Below are 16,251 nucleotides of genomic sequence, written 5' to 3'. Positions count from 1 at the left end.
CATTGTGCAGCTATTAACTACATGCATCTTCTCTCTATTCAACAGGCCCTAAAAGTATTAAATCAGTTCAAAAGGAGATCATTATCAAATCCCCGGTCGCACTGATAGCGTCTGCAGCAATTTTGAAACCAACTGGCAATGTCGCTCTTAAAGAGAAACCCAGCTTTAGTGATATCCCCCATCAGAACAGTAGTAATAGTAATAGTAGAACTGATAACAACAGCATTCTGACAAGACTTAGACATAGGCTACAACCAATATTTCCCTCCGATTTTGGCGTTATACATGTAGGAATTATACTAGCAATGTTCCTTGCACTCTTTTCTTGTTTTCTGATGTACAAAATACACTACCTGCAGTCGCGCATCTATAATTTCAACCACTTTCGTTTGGTAAATTACTCAAATGCTTTAACTGAGAATGGAAACTTACATTTGTTATTTTACTCCTTTTACAGGGAGAAGAAGACAACATGGACGTCTATGTGGAAGTTTTAAAATGGCAGAAACAAATGCAAGATAGAAGCACCGAGGAAGCTCAAATAGTTCTCAACTCCAACCTGGAACAAATAGCCAAGGTATGTATCGAGCTGTACCAACAGCTGATGGATATGACCCCCCCTAGTCACCCGAGGGCTTATAGTTGAAAATATATTTTTTTGTTGGAAGTTTTGTTGTGTTTTTATTTTTTGAAAGCTCTCTAGGTATCCTTACATTTGGAATTTTGCTAACGATATGCGTCGCAGGGGTTAAATGACAAGATTTATATAATAACACTGAATTCAGATTTCGCTGAAAAAGCCCGGATTTATTCACTTTAATTGCCAAATCAAACAAAAAAACAAATTGTGCTGCATTTTTTTTACTTATGATGAATCGAAAACGAAATTTTTGAGCAAGTTTTATAAAAATAAATATGAAATGTTTTTAAGCCTAAAAAAAGATAAAAAAAAATCTACTGATAAATTTGAATGAAAAAAGTTTTTTTTTTCTTGATTATTGTTGAGTAATTTCTTGGTTTTCATCAAACTTGCCCGGATATTGCCCTGATTTTTGATTGAAAATTTTGAAACCAAATGCTCGGATTCTGCCAGGTTTTTATATAAAATAGCCCGGATTTTTCCATGAGTATTCACGAATCACGAGTATCAACTGAGCTACAGTCCAAGCCCTTGAAACGACAGTGAAAAGTTCGAAACCACTTTGAAACAGAAATACGGCTCAGAATAACAGAATGTCAAAAGGCCCTGTGAATACGTAACGAATTCTTTCTAAGATTTTCGCTGATTTCTACGACTCCCTTGAGCATTTTTACACATCAGACACATTCCACGCGCTTGTGCTGCTCACAAGTGATTTTTATCCGTTAGCGTATCAAAAAATCTCAAACTTGTCAATAACTTTAATCATTTAAATAACACAAAACCAACGGAAAAAAAAGAAATAAAACAATCAAAAACAAAAAAAATTAAGATGTTTTGTGGCTGGAACAAATATCAAATTCTTTTTTTATAAGGGAGATATTAGACTGGCCCAAATTTGTATGGGATGATTTTTACAACATTTTTTTCAACGCGGCACCCCCTAGATTGGTGCTTTTAAGTGAAAAAATGACTTTCTGAAAGTTTCAGGTCATTTGGCCAAAGCACGAGCTGGCGCAAAGGACTTAAAATTTGTATGAAGATTTTCGGCAAAATGTATGAAAAATCGACATACTTTCACTCTATGTATTCTAAAATGCGTTTCCAGTATGCTAGAAAGCTCAGAATTTCAGGGATTGTAGTTCAAACAATGACAAACAAGTTTGTAAAAGATTATGACGCGATACGAGTTTACTGTGATGAGTTATCCGCAATTGAATGTGTGATCTTTTTCGCATTTCATCGATATATCGTGAACGGTGTATAGGTGGATTATTAGTACTAACTTGATCGCATTGTCACACAATAAGAATATCAGATTGCAACGGGAGGCAGTTGGGGCGTGGGAGTAATCTGGGTGCTAAGCGGATGATTTATATGCGCCACTCCGAAGAGATCATCCTCCTGTTTGATGCGTGCCCGGCTAAGAGACCCATCATTAGGGTGGGTACATTATGTGTGGCCCTGATCACCAATCACCCCACCGTTCCTCGACCTGTTGACCCTCAAACAAAATCCCCGAACAAATTCGCAGGAAAACAACCTGGATAAAAGATAAGTTCTTCGGTTGGCTACCAAAAACACGAACTTACTAAGAGAAAGATTCTCAAATAAAAATCTTCACCGGGCCCACTTTCCCCGACCAAAATTCCCCAGATTTGCTTAGGAGGTTAGAAAGGGGGCTGAAAAGAAGAAGTCGAAAATCGGAAGTCAACCCAGACTTCCAGTACAAGCGGAACCGAAAAAAAAAACGTGACCTTTAACTCTTCAATAAAAGCTACATCAGAATACGTTTAAAAAGTGTTTTCTATTAGCCAAAAATTGAGTTGTGTTAGTGGGATTTTACATTTTCATTTCCGGATTTCCCTAGCTGCCTTACTTACATTTCACTTCGGGAGACTTTCCCGCTAACTATCAGCGCTCGCAAGCGCTGCCTGGCTTACTTTTTCCCTCAGAAATCTATCTTAGATGGAGTGCATTTGCTTCAAATTAAATGGCCATGTGTGGAATTTTTCCTAGGAAATTCCTCTTTCTCTCAGTGCGATTTAAGGGTTTGGGTTTGGGTGATGTGTGTAATTAATTACCCATCGGATATGCTCGAGTTTCAAGTGCGGCCGTAGCGTGGCACTTACAAAAAGAAAATTGAAACTTCCACAAGATTCGAACTCACAACCTCGGGGGTACACGTCATAATTCTATGTGCACCGCCCGAACCAACTGAGCTGTTGCTGTAGGCTTGGTGAGTGCCGCTCAAAATGCTGTTCTGTATGGGACAAGGGGACGGTAATTTTTAAAGTACTCACTCGTATCGATTGAGGGCTCAAACCTGTTTTCCACCGGAAGCGGAAAAGTCTCCGGAAAATCGCCGTGCGTCGTCTGCGGGATGCCACTCGTTGAACCAAATGGACAGTTGCCGCCTCGCGTATGCCGTTTCGCCTGCGGTGTCTTCTGTTGGTCGAAACGTACCACGTGATGGAAATAAGATGCGGTTGACGATCGCTCGGTGCGTTGGGTCTACTTTCCCTGGCTGGATGATAGCGGGTTGCAGGTGGATCGGCTCCTCCGAGAATCTGTTTAATATAATTTTTCTCATATCCAAACGCACTTTTGTGTATAATCAAAATATCTATTACCCTTTTCCAATATTCTTATCGCACTAGTAAAACTATTTGCACACTAATTGCACTCGGAGGGAAAACTGAGGGAATAAAATGTAACTTTTAAAAGATAATTTAAGACCACGTTTAATTTTTTGTAGTACCTTTGTGTACTATGTACGCGCGAAACACAAATTTTTTTCCGATCTGGCCTACTTCACAGTCCAGAGAAAAGTGGACGAGAAAAAGCATTAGCCCTCAGAACAAAAAAAGTTATTGGTTTCGTAACCGGAACTTCGTAATTATTAGCGAACTGATAATCACGAAGTTCTCCGAAGAAAATTTCTTCTTATCAAGACTTTTTCATCTCATCCGAGGTTTTGATCTCCGATCTCGGGTCTAAGTTCGGGTTGCGCGAAATCAACAACCCCGGTTACCACTACATTCATACTAGTCTAGTGATGGGGTTAATAACCGGACGCATATCAACCAGCTGGTGACGACAGGCTTCATATAAACCAAACGCACAGCTATTACTCCAGTTGCAATCATATCTCATTTAAATAAGGGGATTCCTTCGTGACGTCATATCTGGAGTGCTCTTGGGCGGTGGGGTTCGACGTCATTGAGTGCCTCGATTAAAGAGCACTCTCGTGAGTTCCAGTTACTGATGTGAGTCTGGGAGTACTATCCCTGAGTGGCTACGGGTTTGAAGCCAGAGAATGCTCTGGGAAGTAGCATTCTAAAAATAACTTTTAGGGGTGCACAAGCAAAAATAACAAAATATCGATACTGTTACATCATTCCTCACTAAATTTTCGAAAATTTGATTGGAAAATACAAAAGTTTTTTCCAATCAAATTTTCGAAGGTCAAATGTAAAATAGCTTCCAATGAAATATTTTAGTTTCCGGGGTCATATAGGTTCATCACCAATAAATTGGCTCCTTCTCAATTTGCAGGAAGTAAAAGAATTATTACTCCTGTTACTGACCGTCAATGTATATTTCAACTCTGGTCTCCAGCGGATCTAAAATATTTAAGGGGGGGGTAGGGTCTAACGGGTATAAAAAAACACCATTTTGACGATTTTTTTCTAGAGCTATCGTTCAAACAAATGTATTCAAATTTTTTGCATTATACAAAGCATTGTTAAAAGAACATTTAGTAATTTTTTCGTAGAAAAATATTGAAAAATGAGCCAGTGACGGAGCATTTTCGAGGATGCCTCTTAGAAAACAGGATTTGCGGTGGACACTGTATCTCAGCACAGAATCGTCTGAAGTCAAAAAATCAGAGCAAAATATTTTAAATAGATGTTTTTCTGGACCCCAACGTTTTTATTTAACTTAAAAATATTTTTATGAAATTTTTGTGGCTGTTTGAAGTAAAAACTACGATTTTTCACTTAAAAATCCGCCATTTTCACCTCTAAAATCACCCCAAAGTAAAAAAAATCAAAAAAGAAAAACGTTGGGGTCTGGTAATTTATATGTAGAAAATATGTTCCAAATTTGAAAAGAATCGGATAAGTAGTTTTCAAATGACGATGTCCACGGACTTTAAAAATGTGCTTTCGAGAAAAACGCGTTTGAAGTTTCTGCTTTTGCTTTCTTGTAGTATTAGATAGGAGGAGATAAAGGCCTGTAAGTTCTACAGTTTTGCTTCAATTGACTTGAAAATTTGACACAACATTCTTGAAATGTTTTACAATAAGAAAATAAAAAAATAAAAAAATCGATTTTTTGAAAGTGTTAGACCCTACCCCCCCCTTAATGCAAACTCATTACCTAACCTAGTGAGTCTCACGAAAAGCTTCACTTTAACAACTTCTGCTGAATAATTTCCCATTCAAACAAAACCTAAAAGCGGTGATTCGAATTTGCAAACGGTCATTGATGACAATTAGTGATTATACACGAAATTAACTAATGAATGGAATGCCCTATTTGATATTGATCAACAAAAAAAATTATCTTTGTCACTGAAAATCCTAGTTGAAAAATGAACTCTAACCCTCAAAAATAAGTATCGAGAAAAAACGAATTGTATTTTCTTCCTAGATAACGCTCAGTGACAAATAAAAAAATATTGAACGCAGTTGGATATTTTAACCTCAGAAATTCATCTGAGAAACAAAAAAAAATCTACGTTCATTCTAAACCGAAAAGATAAACCGTTTTAAATAACAATCTCAAAACTCTATTCAAGTAACGTTCTTCAAAACTTTGTTTGCCTGCAAAAAAAAATATCGATACCATAAAATACATGAGCATCCCTAATCGTCTACTCTCTCTTCCATTCAAAAGTCGATCTCATGCACTCATTTGTCATCAACACCGGAGATGGGAGAGCGATTCGTTCAAAATGTAAACAAACCGTATTGGAATTAACGCGTGTGCCGTAACAGTTTCGGAAAAAAGTGCTTTAAAAATAGTGAAATCGGAGTTAAAATGTACTGCCTGGACCGGGAATTTATGAGGATAGTTGGTTTATGTCGTTCCTCATAATCAGCGTTAGTGAAAAGAACTTTTTTCTTCTCTTTTCAGCCAAAACAACACCAGGTGGGTGGTGACGTCACGCTCTCTGGAAGATCGAACTTGGAAACTGCATACATGACTCTGGACCAGACTTGTAAACCATCGACATTTTCTCTGACAGTCGCACAGCCTGCTTTTATCAGTATCATTGTTCGTGCCATCAAACGAATGCGACCGAAAACTTGCCGAACAGTCGACTACCATCAAACGAAACGACATTCATTCTTCTTTGTGTGATTGTCGAACGAAATTTCGTGTCTTGGTACACGAGAGGGATAATTTGATGGTCAAACGACCATCATTCCCGACAGTTTACGACATCGCCTATCTCTTTCACGCAGCAAAACTTACAGACTCAATAAGCAAATGCAATCTTTTCTATTCACTCCCTCCTGTTGAAAAAAAAACTCGTCACTCTGCAGCGCCGGGTGATGTTTGGATGTGTTGGTCGAACAATGTGGAATGATTATCTCGATTATCTACGCAAGAGGGATGACAGGCAAACGACTAACCACAAAAAAGATCAAAATTTCGTTTGACATTTTTTTGCTCTCCGATCAAACGATTGCGCTCTCCACGATTGTCACGAACGATGTGTGGTGATTGTCTCCGGAAAAATTCAAACGATGGTGACCAATTACAAGCCTGCTCTGGACTGGAAAAACTTGATTGCTGGATTTTTGGATTTATTCGGAAAAATGGATCTATTGGATACTGGACCTAATCTTGAAGAAATTGGCTTTCTAATTAAAAAAACTAACAGGTAACTATTATCTAATTTATCAATAAAAATACGCTCTATTGATTCCATTCTAATGCTAGTTGCTCACTTTTTAGCTTTCTATTGACAAACTACCAATCAAGCCAAGGAAGTGAATGAAAAAAAAAAAAGGATGCAAGGATAAAAAAAAGGACGTGAAGAAAAAAACCCTATATACAGGCGATAATGGAGAACCCATTCAATCGTGAGTTTTTCTTACCCTAAAATACTAACTAGTGCTTAAGAAAATAATATTACGTTTAAGATTAGGACCGATTGTAGGAATCGCAAAATGAAAAACTAACTACTAACTAATCTAAAAAAAATATGTACAAAATTTATTTACATGCCTTTCAAAAGGCCCAAAGATTTTTCGGTTGATCTCAAGCTGAATTAAGCTTATTTTTTCCTCATTTGGAAATTTTTCTGATTGTATAACAGTGCTAAGCTATTGCTAAGTGCTTATACCAATCATAGACGCGTTCGGTATCTCCTCCTCGCTTCGATTAATTTCCCGATTTCTCCTGAGGTCGGCGCTCGCTTTTTACCGTCGTGGGCAATTCCACTACTTTTTCCAAGTCATAGCTTGACCCCATTCGATTTCGGGAACGGTGTACTTTTTTCGGAATCAACGATATCCGACCGGTCGACTAAATGATAATGACTTAGCGTGAGCGTTCTAATTTTAATGTACGCTTAGGTTCTGTTATAACGGAGTTAATGATCGGTCCTTCAATTCAAAAAAATCTACACCAGTAGGGTGTTTTCTTTGAATGCCTGCCACATAGCTTCTCCTCCTTTCTTCTCTTCTTAGCAGAATCTTTCGGTGGTTAAGCTCGCTCTTAAATTTTAGAAGATCACTTTCCAAAACACATCAATTTAGTAGAAGATAACGAAAGTGTTCTAATACTAAATCAACAAATTTTGGAAAGCTCTCCTCAGACTTCGCATATCCCTATTCGTCTAGATTCGTCGGATTTCGCGGCGTGATTTTTCATGCAAGCAGAGGAGCTCTTTCACCCTGAAATCGTCGATCCTAGGGAAGGTAATTCTACGTTCGTGCTTGTCGCATTACTGTGTCTTATGTCATCACTTAAGCCACTTCCATATCTACTAGAAACCTACTTGCACCGGAATCAATGAAGATTATCTGGTGGCCATTCAAAATGTTGTCAACTGTGTTAATTGATTGACCCTGAGGTATTTTAATGATCTCGAAGATTCTTTGTCCTTTTTTTTTAATTGAAACTACATAGCTGATTAATAAAAATTGAAGTTTTAAGAGTCGGTATGCAATTTTTTGATCTGGTTCGAAAAGTAAACTCCAAGACGTTTCCCTTGGCAATCTTCCAGCTCGTATGTGTGTGAACCCAATACTTTTCGAACTACACACGGTTCGAATTTCGGGGCCAGCTTTTTGCAAAAGCCCTTCGCTTTGTCCGAGAGTTCGAAGGTTTTCTTCAGGACTTTTTCTCCAGCAGTGTAACGGGGACAGTTTTCATTGGATCGTAGGTTGTAAGTTTTCTCGTGTCGTTTATATGCAGCAGTGAGGTTTTCGCGAACTTCTTCAAATAGTTTCTGACGGTCTTTTGAAATGCTTTCTTCGGTGCGATCTTCACTAAGGACCTTGTCCCTTATTTGGGCATATTCCCTTCCATCCGAAACCTGATTTCGGCCGAAAACAATAAAATACGGACTGTATTTGGTTGAGTTGTGCACCGCGGTACGAATGGCATTGGCAATCGCCTGAATGTCATCCGCCCAGTGCTTGTGTTCCTTTTTGAGGGTTGCTCTAATGGATGTGGTTATAACACGATTTACCCGCTCAGTGTTATTCACTTGTGGGTGGTAGGCGGGTGTTAGCCAATGGTTCACGTGATATTTTTTTAATAGATCGGTGAAAATTTTTGATGTGAACTGGGTTCCATTGTCCGTAAGGACTATTTCCGGGACCCCAAATAGATTGAAAATCATATTTTCGACGAATTCCGATAGTGGGCCAGCTTTAGCTTCTAGGAACGGTTGAACTAAAACAAATTTCGAAAAAACGTCGGTTGCAACTAACAGGCATGTCGCTCGGTTCTTACCGGAAGCCGGAAGTGGTCCTACAAAATCAAGCGTGACGAATTGCCACGGATATTCAACTGGCTTCTGTGAACCCATGGGTGGAGTAGTGTTGATGTTCACTGCTTTGCTCGTCTGGCATGCCAAGCACTGCCTACAGAACTTCCGGACCTCTGCGTTCATTTTAGGCCAGTGGTAGCGTTCTTTGAGCGCAGCCAGTGTTTTCTCGTAGCCGAAATGACCTTTCTCGTGCTCTTGTTGGATCAGCTCCTTCCTCTCTGTAGCTGGTGGGTAACGTTTCCAAGTGAATCGTGGATCAGTTTGGTGGTTAGAAGACTTCACATACTTCCAAATTTCCCCATTTATAATTCGAAAGTCTTGGTATTTTTCTGGTTTTATTGTGATGTCCTTAACAAGGTCCTGATACTCCATGTCGATCGATTCTAGGGACAAAGCTTCGATTGACCGCGACAAGCAATCGGCCGTAATGTTATTTTTGCCCTTTCGATATTCGAGCTCGATGTCGTATGACTGAATACGAAGAGCCCATCGAAGGAGTTTTGAATTCCCCGATTCCGCGCCAATTTTAAACAACCAGAGAAGGCTCCGTGCATCGGTGACTACTTTGAAACGCGTGCCTTCTACGTAGTGTTTAAAATTGTCGATCGCAAGCAGGACACCCAAACACTCCTTCTCGACCGCCGAATATTTCCTCTGAGTTGCGCTAAGTTTCTTACTAAAATAGCCGATGACCCGTGTCTCCCCATCCTGGATCTGAACCAGAGCCGCCCCCACTGCGTTGTCAGACGCATCGGACTCGATTGTAAACGGCTTTTCAAAATCGGGATTAGCGAGAATTGGTGCTGATGTAAGAACTGTTTTCAGTTCTTGAAACGAGTTTTCCGCCTCCGGCGTCCAGGAAAACTTCTTCTCCTTTTTCAAAAGGTCGGTAATGTTCGCGGTTATCCTGCTATAATTCGGGATAAATCGCTGATAAAACCCGGCAAGTCCCATCAAGCGACGAACGTCCTTCACTGATTTTGGTCTGGCATAATTTAAGATAGGCTGAATCCTAGACTGGTCGATACGAATTCCGTGTTCTGTGAGCAGGTACCCTAGGTACATAACCTGCTTACGACAAAAGCGCGATTTTTCCAGGGAAATCGTTAAACCTGCATTCTTGAGTCGCCTTGCTACTTCTCTCAAAAGTCGGAAATGTTCATCAAGCGTTTTCGTAGCAATCACAATGTCGTCTAAGTAGACGAACACTTGTGGTTGTAAGTCAAACCCTAAAGCCTTGCCCATCAGGCGACACATCGTAAACGGTGCATTCGTTACCCCAAAAGGACAAACCCTGAAACGGAATAACCCTTTCGACGTCCGGAAGGCTGTGTAATTCCGACTTTCCTCCTTGAGGGGTATCTGGAAATACGCATCCTTCAAGTCGATTATGGAGAAAAATTTCGCTGATTCAAGACGATGGAAAATATCCTGCATGTTTTGCATTGGGTACGAGTCCTTTATTGTCATCGAATTTATCCGTCGTGAGTCCAGGCACACGCGGATTTTCCCATTCGACTTACGAACTGGCACCAAAGGATTGGTCCACTCGCTGTAACACTCCTCAATTGCCCCCAGCTCCTTGAATCGTTCAATCTCAGCGTCTATTTCGCGCTGGATGTCGGGGGAACATTTGTAGATTGGTTGGTTCCTTGGCTTTGCGTCGTCCTTCAGAATAATCTCGTGTTCGATGAGATGAGTTCGTCCGAGTTTTCCCGGGGCCGTAAACTCGAAATCTTTCACCGCTTCAATAAGCTCGCCTCTTTCGTAATCCGAAAGATCGTGCTCCGTCTCAATGTTCTCCGGAACCGGCTCTTCCGGTGGATCAAAAGTTGGCACGTCCAGTGTTCCATCCGGTTCATTCTGGGGCAGTTTTGGAAGTTCGTCCGATGGTTCAATATTGAAACAAATCAAAGCGTCTGTCACCGCATTAAGGGTTTCAATCGTCTCCGGTCCGTTTCCAATATCAATCATTGGGCGAATTCCAAAACTTTCCCAGAAATCCGCTCCTAGAATAAGTTTCCTGGAAATTTGTGGAACAATCAGCGTCGGTATTATTTTTGTTACTTCCTTGTAACGGAATGGTAAATTGAGATATCCTAAACACCGATACTCGGTCCCATCTGCTGTGCTGACTCTAACTGCTGCTGGAAGAATTTTCAGGCCATATTTTTCTGCCATTTCCGAAGAATTGGTAACGCTGATGGCAGCGCCGGAGTCCAGCAACGCCTCAATTTCCGTGTCAAAAACATGAACATTTGTAGGATTTATCCGAATGTGGTGGATCTTGAAAAGTGGGTCGAATTCGTGTGTTTTGGGAACGATTTTATTTTTAGAGGTGCTAACATTCCCACTTCGACACCCCTGTTTTAGTTTCCCTGCTGAAATTTATTATTCGAGCCGTAACCGGTTCTTGAACATCGTTCACAAGAACGGATGGTACGACCAAGATTTCCACAACCGTAACAAAAAATAACTCTCGGTTTAGTGCAATCCCTCCAATTATGACCTTCTTGGTGACAATTCCAACAGGCCGATGCTGAAGGTAAATTGTAGTTCAAAAACTGTTGTCGCGGTTGTTGTTGCTGGTTCATTTGCTGGTTGGTCTTGGGTTGATCTTGAAACTTATCGGATGATGTTGGTCCTCGATGATGATTAGAAAAGTTAGTGGAGGGTTGAACTGGATTTGGATGCTGTCTGAAAGGACGACTATTCAAAGCATTCACACCAGCTGACTCTCCGTCCTCTGAAACCCCATCCTCAGACTCCCCGTTGACGTCGACCTTGTTAATTGGTCGTTTAGAATGTGGTTCCCAAGAATTTTGCAGCGAAAGGTCCGTAGCATCAATCTTCCTGTTAATTCTTATTAACTCCTCCAATGAGTTCACATCTACTACCGAAATTTTCGATTGATAATGATGTCTCATATTATCCCAAATTGCCTCGAACTTCGCTCTTTTTGACATAGGTCTCGTCAGCATTCGATTGAGTTTCTCAATCTCTGTAACGAATGTTGCAAAAGTCTCCCCTCGATGCTGTTTCCTATCTTTAATTTTCTGGCGAATACCTTGATCCTTATTAGGATTCCCAAACCTGTTTTTAATCTGTCTCTCGAATTGTTCCCACGTATCGAAATTGTCCACGTAGGTAAAGAACCAATCGGATGCCGAATCTTCCAAAAGTAGATGAATATCTCCTAACAGTCTTTCTTCTGAAATTCCTTCCCTCTCTGCTAATTTATTAGCTTTGTAGAGAAAATCCTCCACACTTAGAGAACGCGGATCCCCTGAAAATTTAATTTTCCATTTCTCTACCCTGTAGAAATGATCTCCCCTTTCCCTAACGTGGGTTCGTCGCCTGCCGTTTCGATACGTTTCTGGTTCCGAACCAGTGCGTCTACCCTTCCTAACCAAATCGCTGACCCTGCTGTCCGCGTCGCTGTCCATCATCGACTGCTCCTCCTCGCTATCGTCGTCGCTATCACTATGATGCGTTCGTCTACGGTTGAACCGATCGTCGTTCCGCTGCCGCTGTTTAAGCTTAGTAGGAGTAGAAATACTGTCTGAATTTCCCCCATTGAGGCCACCCTCTTGATCCGCCATCAGCGCCAACATCGTCTTCATCATGTCCTCCATTTGTGTTAACCTCTCGGTGACTGCATCGCTTGGTTTGCTTTCTGCTGAAGGCCGGTTTTCCTTCTGGATTGCTCCAAGACTGTTCCGTTGACTCCCTGTAGGAATTTGAGTCATGCTCGTGTTACCTGAAGGCCCCCCATTCTGTGCGAGTAGATCTCGTATCTGCTCTTTCACTGGTGTTGTTGGAAGAACAATCCTGTTCGCGCTCATGACACTCTCAACTCTACGAACCAGGTCCCTCCGCATTTTCTTCTGGTCCTCGGAAGTTGCCTGAAGTCGCTTTGAACGATACCAGTAGTGCAACAAACGTGATTCACTTTTGGCATCCATCTTTTTTCGTTGTATCGCTCTTTCGATACCTGACAGTTGTTCCCCAATAAAACAAAAATAGTCCGAAACTGAATCACTGGCTTGATAGTTTCGCCTTTGTGATAAATCTTCGCGAAAAATCGTTCGTAAGATTCTTTGTTTGCTTGGCAATTCTAGTTTACGGGCAACTTCCCCTAAACGATCTCGAATTGCAAGCTCGTAATCCACCTCTTCTAAGTTCAAATGCTCAGCACATGGGAAACGATCCATTTTAACAGAAATTTATTAAAATAATCTTTATGCGAAATAATGTAGCAGATCAAATTGAATGTGAATAATACTAAATAGATGCTATGTGAATGAGAAAAAAAAATTGTACGTAATTAAAGTAGATAAGGAACTGGTAACCAGTGAATAAAAGAATAAAAAATATTGTAACTAAAGACTAATGCGAAGGAAAAAAAATAAATGAAAAAATAAAAATAATAAATGAGATTGCAACCTTTTTGTATTTACTAAATAGTGAAGAAAGAAAAGAAAAGTTTTTCGTGCCACTCTAAAAGTTGGGCGCCACTGCAACGGGAGGCAGTTGGGGCGTGGGAGTAATCTGGGTGCTAAGCGGATGATTTATATGCGCCACTCCGAAGAGATCATCCTCCTGTTTGATGCGTGCCCGGCTAAGAGACCCATCATTAGGGTGGGTACATTATGTGTGGCCCTGATCACCAATCACCCCACCGTTCCTCGACCTGTTGACCCTCAAACAAAATCCCCGAACAAATTCGCAGGAAAACAACCTGGATAAAAGATAAGTTCTTCGGTTGGCTACCAAAAACACGAACTTACTAAGAGAAAGATTCTCAAATAAAAATCTTCACCGGGCCCACTTTCCCCGACCAAAATTCCCCAGATTTGCTTAGGAGGTTAGAAAGGGGGCTGAAAAGAAGAAGTCGAAAATCGGAAGTCAACCCAGACTTCCAGTACAAGCGGAACCGAAAAAAAAAACGTGACCTTTAACTCTTCAATAAAAGCTACATCAGAATACGTTTAAAAAGTGTTTTCTATTAGCCAAAAATTGAGTTGTGTTAGTGGGATTTTACATTTTCATTTCCGGATTTCCCTAGCTGCCTTACTTACATTTCACTTCGGGAGACTTTCCCGCTAACTATCAGCGCTCGCAAGCGCTGCCTGGCTTACTTTTTCCCTCAGAAATCTATCTTAGATGGAGTGCATTTGCTTCAAATTAAATGGCCATGTGTGGAATTTTTCCTAGGAAATTCCTCTTTCTCTCAGTGCGATTTAAGGGTTTGGGTTTGGGTGATGTGTGTAATTAATTACCCATCGGATATGCTCGAGTTTCAAGTGCGGCCGTAGCGTGGCACTTACAAAAAGAAAATTGAAACTTCCACAAGATTCGAACTCACAACCTCGGGGGTACACGTCATAATTCTATGTGCACCGCCCGAACCAACTGAGCTGTTGCTGTAGGCTTGGTGAGTGCCGCTCAAAATGCTGTTCTGTATGGGACAAGGGGACGGTAATTTTTAAAGTACTCACTCGTATCGATTGAGGGCTCAAACCTGTTTTCCACCGGAAGCGGAAAAGTCTCCGGAAAATCGCCGTGCGTCGTCTGCGGGATGCCACTCGTTGAACCAAATGGACAGTTGCCGCCTCGCGTATGCCGTTTCGCCTGCGGTGTCTTCTGTTGGTCGAAACGTACCACGTGATGGAAATAAGATGCGGTTGACGATCGCTCGGTGCGTTGGGTCTACTTTCCCTGGCTGGATGATAGCGGGTTGCAGGTGGATCGGCTCCTCCGAGAATCTGTTTAATATAATTTTTCTCATATCCAAACGCACTTTTGTGTATAATCAAAATATCTATTACCCTTTTCCAATATTCTTATCGCACTAGTAAAACTATTTGCACACTAATTGCACTCGGAGGGAAAACTGAGGGAATAAAATGTAACTTTTAAAAGATAATTTAAGACCACGTTTAATTTTTTGTAGTACCTTTGTGTACTATGTACGCGCGAAACACAAATTTTTTTCCGATCTGGCCTACTTCACAGTCCAGAGAAAAGTGGACGAGAAAAAGCATTAGCCCTCAGAACAAAAAAAGTTATTGGTTTCGTAACCGGAACTTCGTAATTATTAGCGAACTGATAATCACGAAGTTCTCCGAAGAAAATTTCTTCTTATCAAGACTTTTTCATCTCATCCGAGGTTTTGATCTCCGATCTCGGGTCTAAGTTCGGGTTGCGCGAAATCAACAACCCCGGTTACCACTACATTCATACTAGTCTAGTGATGGGGTTAATAACCGGACGCATATCAACCAGCTGGTGACGACAGGCTTCATATAAACCAAACGCACAGCTATTACTCCAGTTGCAATCATATCTCATTTAAATAAGGGGATTCCTTCGTGACGTCATATCTGGAGTGCTCTTGGGCGGTGGGGTTCGACGTCATTGAGTGCCTCGATTAAAGAGCACTCTCGTGAGTTCCAGTTACTGATGTGAGTCTGGGAGTACTATCCCTGAGTGGCTACGGGTTTGAAGCCAGAGAATGCTCTGGGAAGTAGCATTCTAAAAATAACTTTTAGGGGTGCACAAGCAAAAATAACAAAATATCGATACTGTTACAAGATAGAAAGTTTGTGTCCTCGGCAAAGTTTTAGCTTATTTTATTACAAATATCTTTGCAAAAAGTTGAAAGAAAGGTTTGATAAACTATGAGCTGCTGCATTGTGTGACGATGCGATCAAGTGAGTGCGATTATTAGCCCATACACCGTTCACGATATATCAAAGAAATGCGAAAAAAATATCACACATTCAATTGCGGATAACTCATCTCAGTCAACTCGTATCGCGTCACAATCTTCTACAAACTTGTTTGTCATTGTTCGAACTACAATTCCTGAAATTCTGAGCTTTCTAGCATACTGGAAACATATTTTAGAACACAAATAGTGAAAGTATGTCGATTTTTCATACATTTTACCGAAAATCTCCATACAAATTTTAAGTCCTTTGCGCCAGCTCGTGCTTCTGCCAAATGACCTGAAACTTTCAGAAAGTCATTTTTTCACCTAAAGGCACCAATCTAAGGGGTGCCGCATGGAATATAAGGATTTTTTTGGTTATGGGCCAGTCTAGGGAGATATGCTTCGAAAGCTGTTTTGACCCTCAAGATGGTCAGATTTTTACAAATCGAACATGATTTAGTGGATTTAGTTGAAGTTTGTAATTTAAAAAAAACTAAAATATGGAAATAAAAAAAATGTTTTTTTTGTGAGACTGTAAGAAGCAGTAGTACCGTTAAACGGGGTAACTTTGACCAACAATAAATTTTCGCAAATTATCACCAATAACTCAGTCTATAGTTTGAATTGTAGTGCTGGCTATTCTGTGGTATTCGGGTTATTTTCGAGTTGATAACTATATAACAAACACTGTTTCCTACCATGTACCATGCCGATCTTATTTTAAAAAATTGTTTAATGAATGATTGGTCAAACACCAATGAGTACAAGCGAGATTTCAGTCTAATCTGGCACTTATACGAATCAAATCCCATGGATGAATATTGATTTTATCACTCAAGTTTGAAAGTCTGTAAAATCTGGGAACTCTCAGCA

General features: G+C 40.5%; 1 protein-coding gene across 6 annotated transcripts in view; it reads left to right on the top strand.

The window, feature by feature from the left end:
* Positions 1 to 16,251, top strand: part of LOC129750640 (GRAM domain-containing protein 2B-like) — a 126,487-nt gene that overhangs the window by 107,287 nt on the left and 2,949 nt on the right. For all 6 annotated transcript variants that reach the window (XM_055745643.1, XM_055745639.1, XM_055745638.1 and 3 more), the window contains 2 exons: positions 46 to 392; positions 458 to 577. In XM_055745643.1, coding sequence (XP_055601618.1) covers positions 46 to 392; positions 458 to 577 — 467 coding nt within the window. The remainder of the gene's footprint in view (positions 1 to 45; positions 393 to 457; positions 578 to 16,251) is intronic.

The sequence above is a fragment of the Uranotaenia lowii genome, chromosome 3, assembly GCF_029784155.1.
Source record: "Uranotaenia lowii strain MFRU-FL chromosome 3, ASM2978415v1, whole genome shotgun sequence".
Lineage (NCBI taxonomy): Eukaryota > Metazoa > Arthropoda > Insecta > Diptera > Culicidae > Uranotaenia > Uranotaenia lowii.
The sequence above is the reverse complement of the archived record's forward strand: the minus strand, read 5'-3'. Positions and strand labels throughout refer to the sequence as shown.